The sequence below is a fragment of the Hemitrygon akajei genome, chromosome 7, assembly GCF_048418815.1.
Source record: "Hemitrygon akajei chromosome 7, sHemAka1.3, whole genome shotgun sequence".
Taxonomy (NCBI): Eukaryota; Metazoa; Chordata; class Chondrichthyes; order Myliobatiformes; family Dasyatidae; genus Hemitrygon; species Hemitrygon akajei.
The window spans coordinates 80,912,101-80,926,765 of record NC_133130.1 but is presented as its reverse complement, the minus strand read 5'-3'; the positions used below and the strand labels follow the sequence as shown (position 1 = coordinate 80,926,765).

At 42.0% G+C, this 14,665-nt stretch overlaps 1 protein-coding gene across 2 annotated transcripts in view; it reads left to right on the top strand.

Moving 5' to 3' along the window:
* The window catches only part of slx4ip (SLX4 interacting protein), a 142,922-nt gene that overhangs the window by 52,632 nt on the left and 75,625 nt on the right, over positions 1-14,665 (top strand). For both annotated transcript variants that reach the window (XM_073051286.1, XM_073051287.1), the window contains one exon: positions 2,378-2,467. In XM_073051286.1, the coding sequence (XP_072907387.1) occupies positions 2,378-2,467 (90 nt within the window). The remainder of the gene's footprint in view (positions 1-2,377; positions 2,468-14,665) is intronic.

Genomic DNA, 14,665 nt, shown 5'->3' with positions numbered 1-14,665 from the left:
TCTCAGCAGTGCCCGGACCTCTGCTGTCAGCCATTGCTTCTAACAGATTAGTTTAATTGCCTCACATAGATTAGTTTAATAATGATGTTTAATAAAATTGGGATGACCAGCACAAATGGTGGTTAATAAAAGCTCTAGTTTGGGATAAATGTTTGGGTCTTGAGCACTATGGATTTTAAGATATGTGCTCGATCATCCCCACAACTTCTTATCTTGCTTAACCTGATTAAATGGAATGGTGTTGGAAATTTATTAATATACAGTAGATACAACTAAATGATGTATCAACTAATGAGAATTCTATTTTTAAAGTGCCTTCATTACTATGGATAGTAACTAATCATGTACAGTATTTGAACAATCTGTCTTGGCTTGTCAAGTCTGCTGGCAAGTTCCCACACTGTCACTGAGTTGACTTCAGTACCATATGGAGGTTGTAAAGAGAAAAACTATCTGCTTGTCTATTGTTTTCTTTATTCTTGAGCACTACCTTCACAATTTTTCTTCTATCTCTGAGCATTGTGAAGAGCTCTTCATTTTTGAATGCAACCTAAATTATCATATGAACCTTTAATGAGCTGTGGGGAATACCATATGAGATGGTGCCAATATAGTAAAAAAAAATCTCAAGTGGAAGCCATCCCTCAAATTATTTCTTAGGCCATGAACCAGGTCTGGCTTCATTCCAGCTATGAGTGGAAATACTTTCTAGCCAAATAGGCTCTACAAGCTAGGTAATCTTCAAATATTTTATAGTTCATAACATGAAAGAAAAAAGGCCACCTAATATTTGGCTACACATCAGCCTGAGGAGTTTTTAAATATGAATAAAGAGAATATGGAGTATAACTTAGGATGTGAGCTACAATCAGCCTGACTTGCTTCATGCAGCATAAATGTTTCATTCTGCATAAGCTTAAATGGGTCCAGTTCATTTTCTGCCCTTGAGGTAGCTTCCAAGATAGATTTTCTGAAGACATCTTTTAGTAAAGCTGGCCTGGTGTAAGTTAAATATCAGGAAATGAGGATTAAGAAAGGAAACATGCCAGACACAACAGAACAAGGAGTTGGATAATGCACATTTTACGTTTAAGTCTGGTGGTTTTCTGGGAACAGATTCCAGGGAAAGCTGTAGGTGGTAAATATAAAAGAATCAGAGACTATTGCATTCCCGAAGAGAGAATCAACTGAGAGATTTAATGAGGAGTACAGATATTAAAGATAAAGATTAAATTTTTTTGTCACATATACATTGAAACATAAAAATTTACAATGAGATGCATTGTTTGCCCCAATGACCAACATGGTCCAAGGATGTGCTGGGGATAGACTGCAAGTGTTGCTGTACTTCCACCACCAACATAGCAAGCCCATAACTTTAGTAGGCCTAATCTGTATATCTTTGGAATGTGGGAGGACGCTGGATCACCTGGAGGAAATCCACGTGGTCATAGCGAGAACTTAAAAACTCCTGACAGAGAGCTGCAGGAACTGAAGCCCATTCATTGTAAAGCATTACGCTAACCGATTTGGTAGGTGGATAGAAGGTGCCTTTCTGTTTAAATTTTCATCATTCTGGTTTGGTTTGGAGTTGATAGTTAGCATTATTTCCTTTAATGTCCCTAAAGTGAAAATTCTTTATATAAAAAAGACTCACTGCAACATTGAGACGAAGGTGTTCATTTTACCCATTGTTTGGGGCTGATGGTATTTTGCTGAAGAGCTAAAATTCAATGCAACTGTATCAACAATATTCATTCACATTCGCTTATTTTTGTGTTATTGTAAGGAATAATTAGAGCGTGGTTTCAAAAGATTATACAAGCATTTTGTAGTGCAAGGAAGTACTGAAATGAACAGTAAATAATGGCACTGTGATCATTATGAACAAAAAGGTTTAAAGCAGCTTTGAAATACGAGATACAACAATTTGGGATTGTATTTCAGTGGGTGAAAGTAACTGAATAAAGCAGTAATGTATTATTCTCGTCTTAGAAGATCTTATGTCTTGTGTTTGCTTTGGTGCTAATCCGGATATACAACTAATTGTATTATAAATAAATTGAAATTTGTTAGCGTTGATTGACTTTGATATTAGTGCTTTGTATAGTTTATGTCTTAGTCTTGGTGCAATCTTATGATGGATATAGCTAATGCTTTATAGCTAATATAACACTTTTTGGAATTAAATTGATTTTCAGTGTATTCTTGTAAAAATTGTCCACTTAAAACATAAATCTTGATTTAAGTTGATGATTATCTAAGGCTAAATATTTTTTATTCAAGAAATCAGCTGTGATAAAGTCTGATAGTAATTTCTTCTATCTATAACACATGTTCTTACCAACAGTCAGTAACATTTCCTTTTGTTTTGTAGTGTGGGAACTTTGCAGTTCTGGTGGATCCTCATATTTTGCCTCAAGGAACAAATAAAGACACCAGCTGGTTTACTGAACACCACAAGGAGGTACAAAATCTGCTTTCCCGATCAAAAAACAGATAGCTGCAAGAAAAAAATGGAACACAATGAAGTATATAAATCTTGAGCATTGTTAGGAGGCTAGCTTGAATTCCCAACAATTCTTGCGATATCAAAAAGTTATGGTATATTTTATTTTGTCTTGTCATATAATACTTTTTAATATATTTAATATTTTGCAAAATGAGATTAGAATAGCAAGCTCATCTAATTTGGCCAATAATGTTTTAAAAATGATAATGATTTTAACTACACAAAAAATGAAAAATAATGGCATGAAAAACCATAGACCTTACTTTGCAGGAGTGAGACTTTTGACATCTATCCAGCTGGACTTTGAACATATAGGTTTGGAAGAAAATTAAAAAGTTGCTGTTTGTGTAAGGTGCTAACATTGCAACAAGGACAACAAAGCATCTGTGTCAAGCTGTCTTTCTTAACCAGTGATTGTAAGAATTGGAAAGTAGTCATGGAGAGACAAAGACTGAGTGAAATAGCTGAAAATTAATGTTAACCATTGTACAAGAAGAAAAGTAAATAATAGCCAGGCTTTTAAAATAATCCCAAATGGTCATCCAGTCAAAAGAGTAAAATTAGAAGCATGAGATCTAAAGTAAGTTGGATCCAGAACTGGTTTAGTGGCAGGAAGCAAAGTAAAATGTTGGCAGTTCTGTATGTTACTGGAAGACTGTTATCAGTGGTGTTTCTTAGTGTTCCTTTTAAGACCATAAAACCATAAGACATAGGAGCAGAATTAGGCCATTTGGCCCATCGAGTCTGTTCTGCCATTCAAGCATGGCTGATCCTTTTTTTTCTCCTCCTCAACCCCATTTTCCGGCCTTCTCCCCGTAATCTTTAATGCCACATCCAATCAAGAACCTATCAATCTCTGCCCTAAATACATCCAACAACCTAGCCTCCACAGTTGCACAATACTTAACTGTACACAATACTTAACGTGAGGCCTCACCGATGTCTTATAAAACCTCAGCATCCCACCCTGTTCCTGTATTCTAGTCCTTTTGAAATGAATGCTAACATTTCATTTGCCTTCCTCAGCAACCTGCAAATCAACCTGCAAATTAACCTTTAGGGTGTTCTGGACAAGGACTTGTGACGGACTTATGCATTCAGTAAACACACTACACTCACTCACACTCTCTCACTCACACTCGTTATTGTGCTGCTGTTGCGTTCAGTGTACACACTTCAATGTCTTCCCTTGGTATATTCTCATAATGGGTCCTAAACTGAGCTGATACTCGGGTTGGCTTTAAAGTGCCTTTCCCATCATACATAGCAGATGGAATATTCCTTTTCTTTAGTGATGGGGATGTGTAAATGTTGTTTGTATATATTATGTAAGGTAGATCATTCTGTTTATTTTGCAATATGATTGTAACTACATTGTGGGGTTACATCATATTCTAATTAACATTTAGTCTTAAGGGAACTTTGGGGGTAATTAAAGATGGTATGTCCTGGTGCCTAATAAAATGGGGTTCTTCACCCTCACTCAGTATGACAGAGAGATCAGGGCTTTCAGGAGTTCACACTGAACAGGTATGGAGCAATAATTTTTTCTGGTATATATCTTTTTGTAAATATTGGCAGTTTTCTTTTCACTATTTTTGCAAGTTTGAATTTTGATGTACCTAACAAACCCACTTGCACTTAAATGCTAAGTGACTCCAGCCACTTTTCCTTTGGATTTAACCTACATATCTCACACCTTTGGTTTTTTTTATATAAATTTATGGCTTAGTTCAAAATGTTAGGATCATAATAAAATAGTTTGCATTTGATTCAGAAATTGGCAGCATAATTAACTGAGAGGAAGAAAACTGCAGAGTGCAACATTGTCTGCCAAATGAAATTTAATCTAGAAACATTTTACTGTAATGAATTTGGGAGATGAAATAAGGGCAGCGTTCGGAGTGAGAGGTGGCAGAGTGATAAGGCTTTGGCTCAGTGGGCTTAAGCGGTAATGGGACGAGCCGAGGTAGGTTTAACTGTGTTAATTGCAGAAAGGAAGTAGTATGTGTGTAAGGCCAGTTTTCTGTGCTCGGTGTCAGATGTGGGAAGTCCTGGAAGTCTCAGTCTCAGTCTCAGTCTCTCTCTCAGTGTCTCTCTCGCTCTCTTCCCCCTCTCTTCCCCCTCTCTTCCCCCCCTCTCTTTCCCCCCCTCTTTCCCCCCTCTCTTTCCCCCCTCTCTTTCCCCCCTCTCTTTCCCCCCTCTCTTTCCCCCCTCTCTTTCCCCCCTCTCTTTCCCCCCTCTCTTTCCCCCCTCTCTTTCCCCCCTCTCTTTCCCCCCTCTCTTTCCCCCCTCTCTTTCCCCCCTCTCTTTCCCCCCTCTCTTTCCCCCCTCTCTTTCCCCCCTCTCCTCTCCTCCCCTCCCCTCCACCCCAAAAAGAGGTGTCCCTGTTTCACAGTGGGAGGTGAGACATAACAAGCAACTCGCTGATTTATTGTGTTAAAATTCTGTTGCGTCGCTTTTTCCAAATTCTGTGCCCAAAGAACTCGGCTGTCTGGACACACAGCCCTCAAAAGCTAGCCCGTTGCTTCCAGTCTTCTGTGTTCTCCCATGATAGACCAGTTTCCTGTGGTGGCACCGACCTCGAGTCCATCTGCCTCCAGAGCCACGAAATCATGGAACACTGAAGGCATGCTAGTCTTCTAGGCTGCGTCCTTGGCATATTGAATATCGGTCAGTCGTGAGACTCAGAGTAGATCCCGTTCCCACAGAACCAAAGTCAGTGTGTAACTCCAGGTCAGGGTCTTCAAGGAAATCTGAAAGGGAAAAATAGAGATATTAGAGATAGAAATAGAGCTGTTTCCAAAGATGTCGCCGTTAGGCACCATCGTTCTCCTAAACTTGTTATTTTGAATATTTTGCACCTTGGCCCTAGAGGCAAGCTGTTTCGTTCAGTTGTATCTTGTATGGTTTGAATGATAATTAAGCTTGATTTGATTGTCAACTGAGATTCTGCCAACAACAGAAGTGTCATTAGCAAGTTTATTGTTAGCTTTTGAGCTATGCCTAGCCATGCAAATATCTACCGTAGATTCCGGATTATAAGCCGCTACTTTTTTCCCACATTTTGAACAGCTTTGAACTCTGCGGCCTTTAATCCAGAGCGGCTAATACATGGTTTTTTTTTCATGCCGCCTCGTAAACATTTTGCCTCGTAACAGTAGACCAATAAAATTGATGAGTAGTTCACAGAGGTCCAATGAAATTGTACGATAAATCAAGCACACTTTCACAATTAAATTATTGTAAATCAGTCATTTGTACTCACCCTCATCAACATGGAAAACACTCGAAGAAAAGCATTGTGCTGCCTTTATGGCAGTTACTTAGTTTATAATATTTTCACTTAGTAATTCATTTGTTAGTTAAAGTTAGAAGTGTTTTAATTATATTTGTTTTCTGTACTACATCCCGGGATGCTATGACGTCACACCCGGTTTCGCCGCGTCTTGTGGGAAAAATACCGGTTTGCGATAAACGGGAAGGTGGGGGCATTACGCGAGCACATCAGACCCGAGCACATTAGCCGAGCTCATTAGACCCGATTAGACCCGATCGCGTTACGCGAGCTCATCAGACCCGAGCACATTAGCCGAGCTCATTAGACCCGATTAGACCCGATCGCGTTATGCGAGCTCATCAGACCCGAGCACATTAACCGAGCTCATTAGACCCGATTAGACCCGATCGCGTTACGCGAGCTCATCAGACCCGAGCACATTAGCCGAGCTCATTAGACCCGATCACGTTACGCGAGCTCATTAGACCTGAACACATCAGACCCGAGCACATTAGCCGAGCTCATTAGACCCGATTGCGTTACGCGAGCTCATCAGACCCGAGCACATCAGACCCGAACACATTAGCCGAGCTCATTAGACCCGATCGCGTTACGCGAGCTCATTAGACCCGAACACATCAGACCCGAACACATTAGCCGAGCTCATTAGACCCGATTAGACCCGATCGCGTTACGCGAGCTCATTAGACCCGAGCACATTAGCCGAGCTCATTAGACCCGAGCGAAAACGCTGCTTTTAAGTTAAAGGCGATCAATAACTTTTCCTGGTAGGCTGCAGTATATATATTTTTACCAGTCGCTAGGAGATATTGGAATGTTGTTCGTGCTGTTCAGTAAAAAAGTATATGCAGCGTAATTTGTGTTACCGATACGTATGTATATTTAAAAGTAGCCGTATTACAAGCACGGTTCGAAAAAAAGCATTTGCAATATATATTTGTTTGTTACCATATGGATTTAATTAAAAGTTAAAAAATCCTCACGTGTAATATCTTTCTGTGTAAATATCTCATATTACAACGTGGGACACCTGCGGCCGAAAATCCGGTGCGGCCTAAAATCCGGTGCGGCCTGTACAAGTAAAAAATTGATTTTATTTCTAAAATTAGAGCCAGCGGCTTTTAATCAGGTGCGCTCTGTAGTCCGGAATCTACGGTAATTGCAGAGGGATGTGAAGCTTTTTGATTCGTACTGAGGGAATGATGGTGATCTGGGTAACTGAGTAAACCACAAATTTCATAAATATACATAAGTAGTCTGGTCAGTACCAGAGCAGTTCAGTAACCTGTCTATTTAAAACTGACAATTGAGGGTGTTGGGGATTAAGATGTTATGGAATTATGTGAATATAGCAGATATTAATTCAAACGAGCCAGTCTTTAGTGTTTAATGTAATTTGCAAGCAGTAATCATTTTGATTTAAACAGCTTTGTTACGAAAGCCTCTGAGGTCTTATGTTTCCCATGACTATCCCATTGACACATGGCATCTTGCGGAAAGATAGACTCCTTGGTTGTGTGGCTATTTTGAGTGATGGTAGAATCAAGAATGTGAATCACAGCCACTGCCGTTTCACTAGGTTCTGCATCTGTGGCCCCAGCATGAAAGCTGGTCTGATAAAAGCCATGTGCTCTTTTAAGGCCTGAGACAGTGCTGCAAGTATCAATGCTGCTGTGGCCTCAAAGCCGGTACACAAGACTATTACACCGAGGAGTAGAATTAGGCCATTTGGCCCCTTGAGTCTACTCCGCCTTTAAATCATGGCTCATTATTATCCCTCTCAACCCCATTCTCCTGCTGTAACCTTTGATGCCCTGCCTAATCAAGAATCTATCAAACTCTGCTTTAAGTATATTCAATGACTTGGCCTCCACAGTTGTCCGTGCAAATTAATTCCACAGATTCACCCACCGCACCCCACTCATCCCCCATCCCAGCTAAAGAAATTCCTCCTCATCTCATTTCTAAATGGACGGCCCTCTAACTGTGCACCTCTGGTCCCAGACTGCTTCCTACTGTAGAAAGCATTCTCTCCACATCCACTCTAGAGTTTAGGCCCTTCAATATTCAATAGGTTTCAATGAGATTCCCCTCCTCATTCCTCTAAACTACAGCAAGTACAAGACCAGAGCCTTCAAACGCTTCTCATACGTTAACCCCTTCATTCCTGGAATCATCCTTGTGAACCTCCTCTGGACCCTCTCCAATGTCAGCACATCTTTCTTTTAAATATGGGGCCCAAAATTGCTCACAAGATCTGTCAATTCTTTATTGATCCCAGAGCCGAAAAGAACAGTGTCAAGATGTGACTCGAGCCTCAGATTAGGAGAGACTGTGTTACTGGTTTTGAGAAGCTCTGTGTTTGACTAGTAATCAGAAGGATTTCATGACATTGCCACAAAGGGAAACTCTAGACCTGAAAAGTGAACCTGTTTGTTGTACAACCGCAGAGATTAATCTCTGAATGTGTACGTTCACCTACTGTTTTTTGAAGATCTTGTCATGTAGAGTATTGCCTATATAGTTTTGCCTCGTGAGTTTGAATGAGTTAGCACTCTCTTGTCTTTTGTGAGAGTGTTGTGTTTTCTGCATAGTGCACCAGTACTATCTATGCACCTCAGGGTAAATTAAACTGGTACCCACAAGTACTGATAGTTTGGGGCAGAAAAGTAAAAGAGAAGCAAATGGAAAGATAAACAGTATTTCTTGTATTGCCATCACTCTCTTTGTTGACTATGTCGACATGAGCCATGCGACCATCTCCTCGATAGAGCCAAGAGTCAGCATTTGGTCTTCTTTGCAGAATAAACCAGAAACAAAGGAGTAAAGCTTTACAAATCCAACAAATGCCTGTTAAACATGAGTAATTGTGGTTTATCCTTTCCAGTTAATAAAATGTCCAGTGCGTGCTTAAGGGTGAGGCTCTGTAATATTTAGTTAATCCTAATGTAAATTAGACAAACTTAACTAACTGGAAGACTGTTTACTCACTTCTCACTTCACTAATGTTTTGACGGAGATTGTACTTTTTTTATTGTATGTGAATTGTATTGTCATGATAAATATGAACTTTATAAATTGAAGTTATTTGACTTTTAATTTCAAATTAACTTCCTTTGCTTTCCCATTAGAACTTTAACAATCCTAGAAAAAAATGTCTGTTGTAATTTAAATACAAAAACTTATATGCCAAAACTAAATTGCAAGAAGTTTATTTTCAAGTTATATTAAAACCTATTCCAGTGTCATTTGTTGGTTGATAATTGTCCAATTCCCCACTCAAGAAAGTTTTAACACAACATTGCCTGAAACTAGCAGGTACTTCTGAAGTGTATGGATAAACTGTTTTTAAATTTTGTTTTCATATCATTTTTTTCTCTTGGTGCTATTTCAAAGTTATGTCCATTCCAGAATCACAGATAGCCCCTCCCTTGTCCCAAGATTGTTGCTGGACTGAGAAATCTATAGAAGGGACCATGTTCCACTTTGCAAGATGTTGCCAAAGACTAGAAACCAAGATAAGACGTAATCTAGAAAACATAATTGGGTTTTATTAAGTAAATGTTTGAACATCTGTAGATTGTAAATGACAGAGGGAAGTTGTGTGCCTGGGAAAGAATGTATTGGAAGTGGTGGAGGCTGGGGAGTTGATTGGGGTTTGACATTCCAAGGCATTTCAATGCCAGTAGGGGAAAGAAAGAGAAAGTGTTTGATGGCATGTTTGTAGTTTAGCGTAAATAGCAACAAAGTTAAAAGGAGCACTGCCTGTAGAGTAGTCAATATAATAAAATGATCATGGTTACACAGAGCGAAAGAGATTTGGGCAACTAACTTCCTTCAGCGGTTCCTCGGTGCTTAACAATAAGCATTGTATAGCATCACAAAATGCATGGTTCAAACACGAGGAAATCTGCAGATGCTGGAAATTCAAACAACAACACACACAAAATGCTGGTAGAACACAGCAGGCCAGGCAGCATCTATAGGGAGAAGCGCTGTCGACGTTTCGGGCCGAGACCCTTCGTCAGGACTAACCGAAAGGAAAGATAGTAAGAGATTTGAAAGTAGTGGGGGGAGGGGGAAATGCGAAATGATAGGAGAAGACCGGAGGGGGTGGGATGAAGCTAAGAGCTGGAAAGGTGATTGGCGAAAGTGATACAGAGCTGGAGAAGGGAAAGGATCATGGGACGGGAGGCCTCAGGAGAAAGAAAGGGTGGGGGGGAAGCACCAAAGGGAGATGGAGATCAGGCCTCCCACTACTTTTAAATCTCTTACTATCTTTCCTTTCGGTTAGTCCTGACAAAGGGTCTCGGCCCGAAACGTCGACAGCGCTTCTCCCTATAGATGCTGCCTGGCCTGCTGTGTTCTACCAGCATTTTGTATGCATGGTTCAGTACGTTTTCAAGTTCAAAGTGAATTTATTATCAAATAATGTATATGTTACTGTGTTGCCTTTATGGCATTCGTTTAGTTTATAATATTTTCGCTTAGTAATTCGTTTGTTAGCATTTTCTAGTTAAAGTTCGGATTGTTTAAAGTAAATTCGTTGTCTGTGATATATCGCGGCATGCAATGACGTCACATCCGGTTTCGCCGCGTCTTGTGGGAAAATACCGGTTTGGAGAAACGGGAAGGAGGGGGCTCACATGTGCAAGATCAGCGCAAGAAAAGTTGTCTCTCTACGCATTAGAAACATAGTGAAGCAACGCCGTAAGTTCATGAGATAATCGATATGTTGAATTAAAATGTTAACGCTGATTCCGTTAATAGTAATGACGGTTGATAAGGTTTATGTTTTCGTTAGTTAAAGAGTTGCGGATAGTTTGTGTTGAAGTGTATTTAAAGCAGTCAATGGCGTAGGTAGATTCCGACTGTATGCTGCATTTTAACGTAATGTAGTTGTTGTAGTTTACTTTTGCAAGTATTTACGATGTAAATGTGATATCAAGAAGGAAACAAATACTGTACAAATCTTGTATTGTTTTATCAACAGTTTTCACCATACGTTAATGTGGAAGAGTGAACAGTAAACGGTTAATCTTACTGCGGTCCTGTTTTCATTGACGACGGTTTACCTTGGTGTTTAGTTCAGCGTTCTCTTACACCTGAGTGAGAACACTACAGTGAAAAGGCGGCATTATCAGGTGTTTCAAGTGCTACAATGACAACTCGATCCAGCATCAAGTCGTTGCCATCCAGCGACAGGGACAGTAGGGCATCATCAAGTAAAGCCGTCCATGCAAGAGCTAAAGCAGAATCCACCAAGGTGTGAGCGCTCTACGCCAAACAAGAAGCAAAATTGAAAATGAAAGCGGCTGCCAGAGAAGCCGAAAACCCAGAAGGAAGCGGCTGCCAGAGAAGCCGAAAACCAGAAGGAAGCGGCTGCCAGAGAAATGGAAAAGGCTGCCAGAAAAGCCAAAAACCAGTTGGAAAGGGCAAGGATAGCGTCAGAGTTAGAAGTGCTGACGCTAGAACGAGAAGCAGAAGCTGCCAGGGTGGAAGCAGAGTTCATAGAAGATGCTGAAGAAATGCATGATCTGGTTGACGTAAAATCTACTTCAGAAAAGATTAGATTGGAACGCACAAGCGACTATGTCCATTCTCAAATAGACTGGAAGATTCGTTCTTCCTCCCCATACTTATTTGATAACGTCCCATATCATGAGGAGTCTCAGAGAGGCCCGATTGCATCACATCCATCCGAGGAAGACAATTTACCCTTGCAACTCCGCGATGAATTCAAGAATGAAAGGGCTCATGACAAGTACTTCTCGATACCAAACTTACCAGATTTGGTGAGAAGAGAGGCAAAGAACGAATTCAGAACAGCAAATTCCATAACAGATGTACGCCCTCAGTCGTATACCCGCCGACATATTTCCCCAGCCCGCATGCCACTTGCAGTTGAACCCATGGCACGGTATTTAGCACGACGGGATCTCGTCACTTCAGGACTATACCAGTTCAACGATAAACCTGAAAATTACCGTGCATGGTACTCCACATTCACCAACGCTATCGACGGAGTCCAGCTCAGAGCAACCCAAGAGTTGGATCTTATGGCGAAATGGCTAGGAAAAGAATCATGCGAACAGGTGAGACGCATATGCTCAGTGTACATCAACAACCCCAAGCTAGCCTTACGCAAAGCATGGGAGAGACTTCGGGAGGGCTATGCGGCCCCCGAAATTATTGAAGCGGCGCTATACCGACGTCTGGAAAATTTTCCTAAGGTGTCAGCCAAGGACCACACTAAGTTAAGAGAGCTCAGAGATTTACTCATGGAGATTCAAGGCGCCAAAGAAGATGGCTACTCAACTGGTCTAGTATACCTAGATACTCCACACGGGATTAGACAAATCGTGGTCAAACTTCCATTTGGGTTGCAGGACAGGTGGGTGTCTGTTGCCTCGGAGTACAAGGAAGACCACAATGGTCGATTTCCTCCCTTTGAGTATTTCACTAGGTTTGTGTGCAAGGAGGCAAAGAAGCGAAACGACCCTAGCCTCATGGGTCCAGGAAGCAGTACAATTTACACCAAGCCAGATAAATCCTCTTCAAATAATTTCAACATTAATAAACCCGTCTCAGTGCTTAAGACTGAAGCCTTTACCACTAACAACGACCCTAGCAAGAATTGTCCATTGCATAACAAACCCCACCCCCTCAAAAAATGCAGAACGTTTAGGGAAAAACCCCTTGAAGAGAGGATGGCCCTTCTCAAGGAGAAAAGAATATGTTTTAAATGCTGTTCCTCTACCTCTCACCTCGCTAGAGAGTGTCCGATCACCGTGAAGTGCCCGGAATGTAATAGCACTAACACGATGCGGCCATGCATCCCGGCCCGTTACCGCAAACCGACAACGCTCCTTCACCCCCACAACAGGATGGCGGGGAGGGAGAGGCTCACTCCAGGACAACTGTTGTCAGCTCGAGCTGTACAGAAGTTTACGGTCAAGCTCAGTCAAGCCATTCTTGTTCAAAGATCTGCCTCACTAAGGTGTACCCTAAGGGAGCCAAAGACAAGGCCATCAAAGCCTATGTAATTCTGGACGATCAGAGCAATCGCTCACTAGTCAGTCCAGAGTTCTTTAACTTGTTCCACATTGAGAGTAATCAGTTCCCATACTACCTTAGAACTTGCTCAGGCAGCGTGGAAACTTATGGAAGGAAGGCAGAAGGCTACCAGCTCGAGTCCCTGGATGGTAAAGTCGTCATCTGTCTCCCTCCACTCTTAGAGTGCAATGAAATTTTGAATAACCGCACTGAGATCCCGACACCAAGTGCAGTGCTACACCAGCCACATCTCCACCACATCGCCAAACACATCCCAGAACTGGATCCAAAAGCAGAAATACTCCTGCTATTAGGAAGAGATGTTCTCCGGGTACACAAGGTTAGGCAGCAGGTCAACGGACCACATGACGCCCCCTTTGCGCAACACCTGGATCTGTGCTGGGTGGTGATAGGAGAGGTGTGTCTTGGCAACATACACAAACCGACAGTTAACACACTCAAGACCAATGTGCTAGAGAGTGGCCGCCATTCAATTTTTCAACCCTGCACAAGTTTCATGTGTATCAAGGAAGCACGACAAGGCTTTAACAAATGTAAAGTAACCGACAAGACGCTGGGTCAGTCAGTCTTCGCTCAAACTGAGCATGATAATAAACTTGCTCCAACAGCTCAAGATGTCATTTTCTTAGAAATAATGGACACCAAGGTCTTCAGAGATGAAGCAAATAATTGGGTCGCCCCACTACCTTTCAGAGAACCACGCCAGTGCTTGCCAAACAACAAAGAGCAGGCAGTCAAGCGGTTCATGTCCTTGCAAAAAACCTTGAAAAGGAAACCTGAGATGCAGCAACAATAGTAGCATTTATGGAGAAGATCTTCGCTAACGGACATGCTGAAGTAGCACCGCCACTGAGGGAAGGCGGGGAGTGCTGGTACCTCCCAACATTTGGGGTTTATCACCCACAAAAGCCCAATCAGATCAGGGTGGGCTTTGACTCCAGTGCTCAGTGCGCTGGTATCTCCCTTAATGACGTGCTCCTTACAGGCCCGGACCTAAGCAATACCCTTCTCGGGGTCCTGCTGCGCTTCCGGAAGGAGAAGGTCGCAATCTTAGCGGACATCCAGCAGATGTTCCATTGCTTCTTAGTACAGGAGGACTATCGCGATTTCCTCCGTTTCTTATGGTACAAGGACAATGACATTAACAAGGAAGTCATCGAGTACCGGATGAAAGTCCACGTTTTCGGCAATAGTCCATCACCTGCCGTGGCCATCAGAGAGGGCGCACAGGAGCACAGCGACGACACCATTAAGTTTGTAGAAAGGCACTTCTATGTCGATGACGGCTTGCTATCACTACAGAAAGAAGAAGAAGCAATCGATTTGCTCCGACGTACACAAGCCTCACTTGCTGAGTCAAACCTCCGCTTGCACAAGTTTGCATCAAACTGTCAGGCAGTAATGGAGGCCTTTCCACACGATGACTGTGCTCCGGCAATCAAAGACCTAGATCTGGATGGAGAAACCATACCCACACAAAGGAGCTTGGGTCTCCTCTGGGAGATTACGACTGACTCATTCACATTCTCCGTGCCAACCGTGATCAAGCCATTTACCCGCCGTGGAGTTCTCTCCACTGTCAACAGTGTTTTCGATCCCTTGGGTCTACCGGCACCAGTTACAATCCAAGGAAGAGTCCTTCTCAGAGAACTTACCTCTGAGCTTTCTGACTGGGATACCACCCTACCGGAAGACAAGCTAAGCAAGTGGGAGGCTTGGAGAGATTCACTTCAAGATCTAAAACAGCTTCATATCCGACGTAGGTACACTGCAAC